We start from the raw sequence: 13,359 nt of genomic DNA, 5'->3' as shown, positions 1-13,359 counted from the left end.
TTTAAAACATAGTAAAATTACAGTATGCAGTGATAACCCCGCCCAGAGACATTATTTTTGTTATTTCTGTCTTTAGATTTGGCACAAATGTCCGCTGAGCCTCAAGGATGAACTAAAGAGATTTTGCTGGTCAAAGGTCATGCGTCAGTTCATATGAATGTGATTTATCTGGAACACCTGGAGGGGATTTGTTCAAAGGTTGTACAAAGATCTACTAGGACTCAAGGATGAACTCCACTTTGGTGGTCAAAGGTCACCGTGACAGGTAGACTTTAGCAGAGGCTTACGACCTCAATGCACTTTTTCTCGGTGGTAAATGAAAGTTGAGTTTAAACAATACACACACTGCAATCATTCTCCTCTGACGTCCGGGTGGAACGCTGGCTGTGGTTACTGAGGCATCACTGGACCATCAGTGTTCGGTCAGTTAGAATTGTTCAAAATTGAGATGTACGAGAGGAACGAGCTGAGAGACAAGGTTGTAACTGTTTGTGTAAATCAGTGTGAGGTCAAATGGGAGTCATTCCGCGTGTGTGTGTGTGTGTGCGTGTGTGTGTGCGCGCACGTGGATGTGTGCGAGTCCCCATCAAACATTAATGAGGTCTGCTCTCTCAGTGGCGTGGACGGGGAAGGCTGACTCCATGTGACATTTCCATGTGGGTTGACCTGCAGGTCGCTGAGCAACAGTCCAAGTCATATAATATAATTTGACCGGCTGGAAAACACTAGTCCTTCGTGTACATCATTTGATGTGAGGGGGCGTGGGAGATTGCTTGGGTCAGAAAATGGGCTCGGCGGCGCACTATTGTCCAACAATGAGATGTCATCGGCTACGGGCTATGGACTGAACTGTACAAACCATTCTGGAGCTGTAATTGGAAATATTTTATCACTTCAGTTGCCCTTCTGGCTCTTTAACAACCAATCAGACCGTGATAAGGTGACATTTGCTGTCCACAGGGCACGTAAATGTCATATATTGAGGGGGTTGAATTGGCAACAAGCTGGGAAGTTGATTTTTGTAAAACGGCAAAACGATGTACATCCAATTTGATGCAATAAACACAAATGATTATTAAATATTTCTTATTTTATCCAGATCATCGTCCTGTGGAACTGTGACAAGGCTCTCCCTGCCAAGCACCGCTGGCCCCCCACCTCAGTGCCCCTCACAGTGATCGAGGGAGAGAAAAAGGTGAATACACACACACACACACACACACACAGAAACACACACACCCTCTCTGTTAACCTCAGAGGTGATCACTACTAATTATTTGTCTCATATTATGCTCCCAGCGTAAAACTACAGTATCGTTGCACATTTTATTCAGTCTGAGAGTTTGTGGGAGTTAATGAGTTTCGATTTGTGCCGCACTGATTCCATTAAAGGACATTTTGTGTGGTTTTAATTAAAGCTCAGTTATGGGAGTAATATACACCAGAAAACAAAACGGGCTAAAGCATGTTGTTAGAAAAGATAAGAACTCAATTATGCATAAGCGTATGTACATAGTGGAATTCATTTATGTTTAATGTGGGTTTTCTTCACTAAATATATAATTAAATGACACATTAAGAGGTTACAGTTGTAATATACAGTAGAAATGAATGAATACATGCCCAGCAGAGAGGATACAGCTTTGATTTGTTTAATTACTCCTGCATCCATGCGGCGCGTAAACATGCTTTAACTACTTCCATTTATGTATGGATATGTTTACATGTTTTTATTAAAGTTTTTATTGAGGCATATTCTTCTTGTGAAATATGTGCACAAACTTTTTACAAGTCATGCTGCAGCTCCCAGCCCGAGCGTGTCTCAGTGGCAATCATTATGACAACCATATTAGTGGCGAGGGGGAGGGTTGAAGGTTAGGCTGTGTTACACCTTAAAACACTGATCTGAGCTCAGTTTTACAACTTTCGGAGCTGCTCTAAAGCCAAATCTCACCTGTAAGCTGAGGTGTCGGACTCATCTGCCGCTCTCGAGGATTTTGCTTCACCTGTCAATCAAAGGAAGTGGTTTTCACATCAGCGTCACTCACCCGGTGCTAGTCAGGGTTTATGGTTCACCTCTCCCTGTGGCTCGGAGTGGTTTCTCCCAGGCTGTCAATCATAGCGGGAGGGCTGTTTGTGTTAGTGTGTGTAGCTGTGAATAGGCTAAGTGCATTGCTGTGTGCGTGTGTGTGTGTGTGTGTGTGTGTGTGTGTGTGTGTGTGTGTGTGTGTGTGTGTGTGTGTGTGTGTGTGTGCCAGGAAGCCTGTGGTTTGTTGTGGTTATGGTGGACTCTATGTTTACTGGGCGAGCCAGGCTGTGTGTGTTCCTCCACCCCACAGAGGGAATGAGAGAGAGAGATAGAGAGAGAGGATTTCCATCTTCGACCTATTTTCCTGCTTTTTTTTATTTTTTTTGCTAATTGCCTCCCTTTCATCCTCCTCGCTCACACATCCTCTCTCCTTCACTCTTTGTCGTTTCTCTTTGTCCTTCTTCCTGTGTCCTTCAGTGCATCAGGCTCTCAGCGGTCCCCTCCTTGTCATTTATGGTATTCTCCTCTCAGGGCCAGGGGGGTTTTGAAAATACAGAGGTCATGATTATAAAAACCACCCCAGAGCTTTCTCCCTGAACGATTTATTTTGATATCCAGAATTTTATTTCAAGATGATTCCCGAATTATCGAAATTGTCACACTGCAGGATCGATATCATAAAAATCAGTTGGATTATCTGGCATGTCTATTTTCCATATAACAATAATAATAACAATAAAAAGTAATATGTATTTAAATAGCACCTTTCATAACAACAATACAAAGTGCTTTTACATTGGAGAGGATCACACTGCACAAAAACATAAAACTAAAAAGCAGGTTATTATCATTGTTATTTTGAAAAGGACTTCTTTTTGTCATGATATTTATTCTTTCACAAACCACCCAGTCTTAAGAAATCCAATGAAAAACCAACAATGAGTGTTTTCTATTAATACCATATCAGTGATGGCACTTTCCTTTATTACCGTGAATACAACAGCTTTTTATGTATTTAGAGTCACTCCCATTGTCCTGCTGCTGTGATTACTCCCTAGCAGACTGAATGTATATTAATCCTCTGATGATTAGCAAAAAACACTATTCAGTCCTCCTCTTTGCGAAACGACAATGCTCAGCTGTTTTAGGAAATTCAAACCCCCGTATTTATGTTTTTAAAGAGTCCTGTCCTCTGTTAATAACAGGTGGGTTCTGTAAAGAGCAAAATGAGAGTATTACATAGGTCATTTTAGTCTTCTGGCAGTATTTGTTGACACTGACACAAAAATAACAGAATCTTTACTCAACTTTACTCTTCAACTCCCTCTGTCCGTCTGGCCTGGTGGCCAAAAAGCTGCTTTGTGACTGTTGCTATAAGCCGCGTGAGAATGGTATTATAATTTGGTGGTGGTCTGTCCCTCTTTGGCCGTGGCTCTGTCCTTTAGAGAGGAGGTGAAGTGCTGGAGGCAGATTCCTGCAGTAAGAGCTCACATTCCTGGAGAGCACCAGGAAGCCCCGGGCTAATATGTCGCACTTCTAACATTACAAACCATCTGGGGTTTGGGTACACCCGCCTCTCATCCTCTCTTCTTTCCTCACTCTCTCTCCCTTTTTTTTGTTTTTTTTTTGCCGCAGCTCTCGTCATAACTGTCACATTCTCCCCCATCCTGTCTCCTGTCTTGTTCTCGCTGCTCCTTTGCTGACATTCACTCTGACTTGCAGAAAACAAGAGGGAACCCTGGAGTGGAGAGATGGATTTGTTTTCTCCTTTTATGCCTGCAGGAGATCACAGCAGTAAGGATGGCACAGGGGGTTTTCATTGGAAATGAGAGGGAGGAGCCAGTTCCCCTCTTCTTCTTCTTCTTCTTCTTCTTCTTCTCTTTTTGTTCTTCTTCTCTCTCCCCCTGCTCCTTCACCCAGTTTGAAGATGAGCAACAGTCCAAACTTTCAACAGCTGCTGTCGACACTGGATTGATTCCAGAGAGAGAAGAAGAAGAAGTAGATAGCACTTGACCGGACAGCCGCTGATGTCAGCTCCAATCGGGCTGTCAGTTCGTCGTATTGTTCAGTGCTCTGACAAATACTGCATTTATGAAACTCATAAATCTAGAAACTTGTCATCTGTGTCACAGAAGAGACGATTTAATTCTCAGCCTCCCTGCCTTTGCTGTCAGGATATGAAAAGAGAAGGAGATGCACAGAAAGTTAACTTCCAGAGCGCCACAATTTCAAAATAGACGTAATTTTCTCCTTACTGCAAAAAGTGTCTTGAAAACTACTCCAGCAGCACACAAACCAATTAAGTCTATTTATAATTACTACATACAGAGTTTGTATTTCGCGATGCTCTCATATGGTTTTAACTTGCTCATTCTGCTCTTTTTCTAGTTTTCTAGCGAATTCTCTCGTGTTTTTCCCACAAAAATCTTAGAAACTGATCTCTGGACAGTAAGATAGCGCAGTTAGCATCCGGAGAGAAAGGTGATTCAGATTAAATAGTTAGAAGTTGTAGGTCTTTTATCTGTCAAAAGCTCTCTGGTTTTAGCTTTTCTTTGAATTTTGGACTGTTGATCAGATATCCTATAGACTAAACCATAAAATAAATCAATACTCTCCTGCAGCAAACAGTCTGGATAACGGTCCTCACATTTATTTCCATGTATTCTTGCTTTTTTTGCTGCCTCAGGCTGTAGAAGTGATAAAGACCTGTTGTTGGTGAGGTCACCTCTTTTTTGAAGGGGAAAGAGGTCAACTGATTCTTAAATGCGGCACTTTAGAGTTGCAGATGGTATTTAAAAGAAAAACAAGTGTTGTTACCGAGACCTGGCCTTCAGATCTCTACTGAATAAGTGAAGAACAGCTCTCCATGTTGTTTGTTAATGTGTGTGTGTGTGTGTGTGTGTGTGTGTGTGTGTGTGTGTGTGTGTGTGTGCGCGCGCGCACGTGTGCGCGCACGTCCATCAAAGCTTTGCATTTCTCAGTGGCGTCTTGGATGTGTGGGAGTTAGTTGGAGTTGGAGTGCACATCATCCAGTTGACAATACACACACACACACACACACTCGCAGTCAACGAGCTGTTTTCGCATCTGAGTGCTTTTCATCAAGGCAAAGACTTCCCGTCTAAATATCCTCAAGATGTTGATCTTTCCATCCACCCACCAAGCCCCGGCCACCGTCACTCCACTTCCAGTAAATATTCAAGGTCCTTCCTGCATTATCCAGTTTGATTTCATCCATGGTTAAATATACATAGTGAGTTTTCGAGGGGGATAAATCGGTGCCAAATGAAGCATTCATTGTATATTTCTGGTTATATTTGCATGTGTTTATGGATTTAAAAGAAAAAGATGATCCTGCAGCTGTGAAGGAGCTTGTATGATCTCATGTGAAGAAATCATACAAATGTGTAAATATCAGAGGTAAAAAAGATTTACAAAAATGAATCCCAGGCAGGATGAAAATCTCCTCTGGGAATGTCCTCAAAAACGTCAGGGTTTATACTTTGGACCTGGACAGAAGGTTGACGGATGAAAAGTAATGTCTACTCAAATGAGTTGTTTTGAGATGTTTTGAGAACACAACACAATGATTTACTCTTTAAAGATAAAGCCTTCCAGATGGTAGCCGCAATAATGATTTAAGATGACAAGGAGCTGTACATGTTTCCATGGAAACAATGACAGAAAAGTTAAATGTAAGCTGTCATCTGTGTGAATCAACACCCCCACACTGTTAGTTTGCTAAAATAAGCTGTGAAGGGGGGAGACAAGAGTTTAGTCCTCCTCTTTGTAGAGGTGGATCCATCAGTGTGATGACGGGATTTCAAGCCTTTGTCCTCTATGTCTCCCCCTGCAGGTGATGACCAGTCGCTTCCTGCCCTACGACCTCATACAAACCGACGCAGTTCTCAGCCTGGATGAAGACACAGTGCTGACCACCACTGAGGTATGTTTATCCGTCTGGATGTGTCCCTCGAATGTCTCAACACCCATACGTCAGATAAAAGTCCGAATGACAGAAATGACAGTCAGGATTCTGATCGACAGTCAGGATGACAGACTGACATGACGGTCAGGATATCGACAGAGAGTCTGTATGACAGATAGGATTCAGATTGACAGTCAGGATGAAAAACCGAGATGCCAGCAAGGATTGTGGCTGACAGTCAGGATGACAGATCGAGACAACACTCAACAACATGACAAACTGAGATGAAGGTCAGGAATTCCAGTAGGGATGACAGAGATGACAGTTGAGATTCTGATCAACAGTCAGGATGACAGGCTGAGATGACAGTTACAGCACTGCATGACAGTCAGGGTTGACAGGCTGAGATGACAGTCACAGTACTGCATGACAGTCAGGGTGACAGGCTGAGATGACAGTCCAGGGCTCTGATTGACAGTCAGGATAACAGCCAGAATTCTGTATCGCTGTAAGACTGTGACATGATCACACACCCCATGGCCCCACCCCTCAAACAACAGGCACTGCACTCGTCATGAAATATACAGAGGGAAAGTTTCTACCTCCCTCCTTTCCTTCACGATAGGCTGGTACTCTTGAGACAAAACAAAACTCTCGCCGTGCCCCACACGCAACTCTCTGATTACATTTCCTCTCCGTTTTTATCTCACTCTGTTTTTCCCTCATGATTTCAAGTCACTGCTCCGCTGCTTGATTTTTAAATTGCCTAAACTACTCAAACTTTTCCCTCCCAGCACCTTACATTTTCCCTCTTCTCATCCGTCTCTCCTTTTTCTTTCCCTCTCCGTCTCTCCTCCCTTTCTTCCCATCCTTTACCAAGTGTGTTTGATGCTTGTAATCACGCTAGCTCCTCCAGATACCTACAAAGCAGCGCTGTTATGGGCTTTCGCTGTTCCACGTGCTGTCAGGACTGTTCCAGTTTTTTTTTTTTTTTTCCCAGGGACACGTTTTGGCGCAGCACCCTGGGAAGCCAGATGCTGCTTTGAACAGCACAGAGTTAGATCTCATAAAGGCTGTTTATGCCGAGGATCAAGATGGCAAGACAGAGCGAGAGTTGAAGCGGAAATCCAGACAAAAACAACAACAACAAAAATTTTAAGAATTGACCGATGCTTCTCCCATGAAGATCACATATTAGAACCAGGGGAACGTGAATGCCAGCAAAATAAAAATTGAGATTCTTAAACGGTCTGAACACCTATTTGTCCTTCCTCAGATTATAAAACCAAAGATGGTGGCGATTTAATTTTTTGCTTTGTTTTTCTTTTCAATGTGGATCGAACATGAAGCAGCGTCCCGTTGTTCTGAATTTAAGTCATTATACATTCAACATCCATCCTGGTTCATCCAGAAAATAGCAAAATCGTCAAGACAACGGTTTCCCTCTCATTTAAACTGTCAGTCAAACTTCTTCTTGTCATGCAAATCATTGGAAAGAGAAGGGAAAAAAGGGGGGGGGGCTCATCTTTTCTTCCCGTGGGACTCTCACATGTACAAAATGTGGCAGATTAAAAAAACCCTGATGTGTTTTATGAAGGATATTGATTTAGTATTCATTATTATAAGTGCCCTCTTGGTGCGGCGCAGTGTCGTAACATGCGGTTTAATGCAGACCAGGCTGTTTGTGGAGCTGCTGAGGTCTTTTTGATGTTTCTGTCTAATTACTTGATTGAGCGCTTTGATCGCCGCTACAGAAGTTAGCCGCAGGCAGGAGAGACTGCTGCGCGTTTGATGAGGTTCTGCCTCGGTAGTATTTTCACTCAAGTATGTTTGAGTGTGCATTTCCCTTGTTTGTTCTCCTCGTTGATTTTCTTACGGCACAGTATCTGGTGTGGTAATGGGTGCGCTTTACTGAAAATAATAATAATTAAAAAAAAAAACATAGGGTGAAAAAAGTAAAAATTTGATTTAATTGTCTGTGGTTGTAAAATGTGAATACTTGGATTTGCAGGTGCTTTTGTACCTGCTGATAGAAGTACACAGAATCTGTGAGGGTAATTTTCACCAAACTAACCAAAGGAATGTAGAATGAGCCGAAGAGTAAATCTTGGGGGGGGGGGGGGGGGGGGGGTTGTTTAATTTTTTGCTGAGTTTGCATTGGCGGGTATTTGTGCTGTCAAAGTACATGCATATGTTCACAGTGGGAGAGTTTAGGGCCAGACAATAGATAAGAGGAGGAAGATTTGTTTTTTTGTTTTTTGTTTTATTTTGCATATTGAGAATTAAGTCCAAACACCATTTTATGAGTACATGCAGCCACTTCTTCCAAGTTTGTCTGATTTCTTCCCCTGAACAGATGCACTTTCTGACATCATTCCTCCTCAAACTTATCTCGACAGCATGCGTACGCACCGAAAGAGAAAGGCGATTTCTGAAGAACGGTGCTGAACTTCTGTCTTCTCCTTCTTCTTCTGCGTTTCAATTTATCGCGTCGTATGATTGAACTGTTATTTTGTTTGTTCGTTTTTCTCACCCAGGTGGACTTTGCCTTTACCGTGTGGCAGAGTTTTCCAGAGCGAATCGTCGGTTGTCCTGCACGCAGCCACTTCTGGGACAGCACCAAAGAGCGTTGGGGTTATACGTCCAAGTGGACCAATGATTATTCAATGGTTCTGACTGGTGCTGCCTTCTACCACAGGTACGTGCACCACACACTCTTTTACCCTGATCTTTTCAAACTCGGTTCCGCTAGACTGTTTACCTCCAGCTGAGGTAGTTCTCACTGTTCCGCTCCGCCGTTCCCTTTCATGCCTCTCCCCGCCGTTCCCCTCTGTTAAACGGGATCACAGCGTCGCTCCACTCTGCTCTCCGGTTGTCGTCGGTTTGATGCTAAGCTTTGATGCAGCGATCTGTAGGTTATGGAAGTGGGTGTGATGTTGTGTGTAGGAGAGGCCCCCCTCCAAAAAAAAAAAAAAAAAATGGTGTAAAGTATTTCATTGTGACTGCGGCGAGTGTTGCAGCGGCCCCGTGACGGAGCAGCTCAGGAGCCCAATCAGCCAATCGTTATCAACTCACCGCGTTACATCATCAAACTGGAAACCATGAGGTAGAATGTACGCGTGTGGAGAGATGAACCAACCCTTGACACAGGTGGAGTACAGTGATTCCCAAAGTGTGGATCGTGGCCTCCTAATGGACCGTGGAGGTCCGCACCGTGAGGTCCTGACCTTTAAATGTTTTTAATGATCAATTTTGTAATTAAGTGAGGAATTCTCATGAAATATTTACTAGTCAATATTTAAAGGCTAATCTCATAGGATTTTTATTGAGCTTTTAATTAAAGTGTAAACATCTATTTCTTATTCATCTGCTGACTTATACTTTTTAGTCCGTTTATTGAGAAGTCACGTAACTTTATCACCTTTTATTACTGTTTTAAATCGTTTACTCTCACTTCCATCTTCCACCCCTTCATCAGTTATTAATTTAGTTTATCATGTTCACCTTTGTTCTTCCTTTCTTTCATTTTTAATTACCTTTTTTGTCCTTTTCCTTGCAGTATTTATCTTTTATTTACAATTTTACTCGTGTATTTATTTACATTGTCGTCTATTACTTCTCTTTTCCTGCCTCTGGCGTTTCCTCACTTCCTGTCTTTAGTGTTTGTGGTACGCTGAGTATTGATTCTTTTAATTGTATAAAGCACTTCATCGTGTCAAAAAAAGAAGATTTAAAATGTTGGATGTGAGCACATCCGTCAGCTTTTGTTGCGCTTTCACCTGCGTTTCTGCTTTTAGTTAAATATTTAAGATGACGAGACCTTAGAAATCAGCTCCCTTCCATCTCGTGCAGGTATTACAACTTCCTGTTCAGCAACTACCTGCCCTCCAGTCTGAAGAGCATGGTGGACCAGCTGGCCAACTGTGAGGACATCCTGATGAACTTCCTGGTGTCTGCTGTCACCAAGCTGCCCCCCATCAAGGTCACACAGAAGAAACAGTACAAAGAGACCATGATGGCACAGGTGAGAGAGCAACACACACACGCGCGCGCACGCGTGCCCGTTTTAGTATCATTAGCATCAATAGCTAGCTCATTAGTGTGAGAATCAATTGTTTTCGCATTAATGCGTGACAGCAACTCTGGATATAAAGCAGCCACATTATAGAGGACTCTTTGATTTGCCATTGCTTTAATGTACGTCAGTGTGTTTTCTCTGCCTTCACCGTGTGTCAGCTCTATTCTTTATGAGCAGCATGAATTATTCTGCTAGTTTGCTGCGACCTCAGGGTAAACAGGACGACAAAAAAGGCAGTGAGCTTTAACGTCCAGGAATCTGACGATGCAGCTGAGGATTTATAGTGAAACATTAATGTTAGTCTCCACTCGCTGATGTTTCATCTTGTCACCGCGTCTGAAGTCAGATGGGATGTGGAATCAAAGCACACACATGAATGTTACTGTTCGTCTCCTTCATGTCGTGAGAACTTTCCCACCCGTCATCTCGCGTTATAACACGACTCCTCTTTCCTCTCCAGTCTTCAAGGGCTTCTCGCTGGGCCGATCCGGACCACTTCGCTCAGCGGCAGACCTGCATGAACAAGTTCGCCAGCTGGTTTGGCGGCATGCCACTGCTTTACTCCCAGATGAGACTGGACCCAGTTCTGTTTAAGGACCAGGTCTCAATCCTCCGTAAGAAATACAAAGAAATCGAGAGGCTCTGACAGGACCGGCGCCCCCTCGGGGGAGAGCTCACGCCGGGGGAGGCGCGCAGGAGAGACTCGGTGGAGAGTAGAAGGAGTAGTTGGACTGCGGCAGGATGGATGGGGAGCGACACAGCTCTGTCTTCCACTCAGCACATTGCCAATGACCACAGCGCCGCCGCCGCCGCCGCTGCCAGGACACAGGAAGGGATGAATAGGAAACAAGCAGATGGCGTTTGGATTTGAAAAACACAAACAGACACGGACAAAGAGAAGTACACAAACTGCCAAACAGTTCTGTGTGTTTGCTAATGCGCAAATTACACACACAACACACTACTGACAACAGGAACTCTTGGATAGATTTATTCTTTTGTACAACATGAACTGACCTTCCTGCTCTCTCAGCACATGTGCAGGACGGTTACAAGAGGGAAGGTGTCTGTGATCGCAAGTCTGGCAACCCCCGCCAACCCACCCACCACTACTACAACTACTACAACTACTACTGGTCCCCCCCACCCCCACCCCCACCCCCCACCCCCTCCACAGTCAGCATCAGGACACGATACCGGACTCATTACCCGGATACAACATGAATCTGTCAGTCGTTACTGTCGTGTCTCCTCTCAGAGGCTTCAATCAGAGTGTCATCCATTTTGAATCTTTTGTTTGTTTGTTTGTTTGTTCTGAAGGAAATGAAGGTAAACAGCATCGTCCAGCCTGTCAGGACGACGTCGTCCTGATGAGGTTTTTATAGCAAAGCAGACATTATTTCCTGTTTTGATTCTTTTTTTTTTGTTTGAATTTTTAAATGGACACATACTTGAGCCTGAAGCCTGCCCTCACTCGCGCCTTCATGTGCTGATCTGGCTTTTACATCATCAACTTGTTTTCACTCAAGGAAAAAGAAAAACATCTCATCTAATATCCCATTTTCCCCTCGCACTTGCCACGGCAGTTGTTCTCCATTTTTTTTTCCCCCTCCCCCATTTCCACTTACTTTCATCATCTTTTATCCCCTCCCTCCCTCCCTCCCTCCTTCCTTCCAAACTCTCTGTACTTCAGCACAACTGTGTGTGTTTGTGTGCATGTTGTGTGTACGGAGCCTTGAAAAAGTTGGCTCATCCAACCATAAGCTTCAGCTGAGTACATTTTTCCCTCTACTGCAATGAGCGAAATGAACATTTCAGGATGAAATGGAGCAGAACGTGGTATTCTAACCCAAAACTCATTTCGCTTTTCTCTCTTTTTTTTAAATTTTATTTTATTTTTTTTTTATGCCTCCATCCTCCATCCGTGTGGAGCCAGGGAGGAGAAACTGTTTCAGACCCCCTTTGCAGGTTTTTGTTATTTTTGTGTTTTTGTGATCAGCCTCATTCCAGAGAAGCGCTTGAAGAGAGAGAGAGAGAGAGAGAGAGAGAGAGAGAGAGAGTTAAACACTGAGCGCATCAGTGCCATTTTCCACATCAGAGTCTGCCTTTAAAAGTTGTTTATTGCACATCACGTTGCCTCCATCCGTCGGAGATGCCTGGCTGCGCTCATTCTCCTAATCTTAATGTCATCAATCCAATATGGCTCTCCAACCGCCATGTTGTTTGGCTTGTTTGTCTTTATTTTTTATTTTTTTCTGTTGACATACCAGCGGACCTCAAAGCCATTAAATTGAAAAAAATAGAAGGTCCCCCCCCCCCCCCGTCTGTTAAGCCGAGATGCTTGAATTAGGTAAACCTGCTTCAGGGGGACTACTGTGTGGTTCCCGGAGGTTAGACGCCATGGAAACCCTCAACCATCAGAGCGCCCCACAAACATGACCCCCGTTAGCTCACGCTGGCCTTGGGAGGGGCAGCGTTTGGTTTTTGTTTATTGTTTGTTTGTTTTGTTTTGTTGGGGGGGGGGGTTTCTCCCTCCACTTTTTTTTGTTTGTTTGTTTGTTTTTTTGTTGCTCACGCTGCCTGACAATTTATGCACCTTAAATTACCTTATTGGTATTGAACAAAACAGATCAGAATGTTCAAAAGAACTCACCTTTTTAATTGATCATTTAAAAAAAAAAAAAAAGGAAGGAAGGAAAAGAAAAGAAGCAGTATTCCGGTCTGCTTGCAGCAGTCTCACACACACACACACACACACGAACAATTCAGACACTTGAATGAAGCGAGCTTTTAAGTGGCCTTTTCTGTCAGGAAGCGTGTTCAGCCAAAACTGAGGGCGTTAATCAGCGGCTGCCATGGTCAACATCAGTGTCACTTTTTGACTTTATGGATTTATTTACTGTTCTCATGTATTTACGCCTTTACGGCGTCAACAAAGGTGATGGCTCATGTTTTGATGGTGATGGCCAGGTGTCAAATCAAAATCTTTTCACTCTATCATAGAAACCCGGCAGGAAGCTGTTTTGTTTTGTTTCTGGTTTTTGTTTTCCTCTCCCTTTTAATTTGAATTGTTTTTGACGGTCAAAATCGTGGTTTTATTTACATTCTGGTATTGTGGTTATGGGATATAAACGTTTTGGAGCGGGATTTGTTTGCCAGGAGAGATTTATGTTACGGAGTCACGTGACTTCACTGGGAGAGAAAAAAAAGACTTTTTTTTTTTTTTTGGTCTGCATCTGGTTTTTATTTCTTCTACAAAGAAGCGTATCGTTTGAATCCATATCAAGCATTTTGTGTCCGATTGTTTGAATTACTGTCGATCAT

General features: G+C 43.3%; 1 protein-coding gene across 1 annotated transcript in view; it reads left to right on the top strand.

The window, feature by feature from the left end:
• The window catches only part of ext1b (exostosin glycosyltransferase 1b), a 101,955-nt gene extending 88,596 nt beyond the window's left edge, over positions 1 to 13,359 (top strand). The window contains exons 7-11 of the mRNA XM_086192811.1: positions 1,100 to 1,195; positions 5,886 to 5,975; positions 8,495 to 8,655; positions 9,810 to 9,981; positions 10,496 to 13,359. Of these exons, the coding sequence (XP_086048937.1) occupies positions 1,100 to 1,195; positions 5,886 to 5,975; positions 8,495 to 8,655; positions 9,810 to 9,981; positions 10,496 to 10,681 (705 nt within the window). The 3' untranslated portion in view covers positions 10,682 to 13,359. The remainder of the gene's footprint in view (positions 1 to 1,099; positions 1,196 to 5,885; positions 5,976 to 8,494; positions 8,656 to 9,809; positions 9,982 to 10,495) is intronic.

The sequence above is a fragment of the Aulostomus chinensis genome, chromosome 22 (assembly GCF_037954235.1).
Source record: "Aulostomus chinensis isolate RoL2024-O1b breed Wild chromosome 22, RoL_Achi_v1.0, whole genome shotgun sequence".
In the NCBI taxonomy this organism is placed as follows: domain Eukaryota; kingdom Metazoa; phylum Chordata; class Actinopteri; order Syngnathiformes; family Aulostomidae; genus Aulostomus; species Aulostomus chinensis.
Note: the sequence above shows the minus strand (reverse complement) of the source record. Positions and strands in the feature narration are given on the sequence as shown.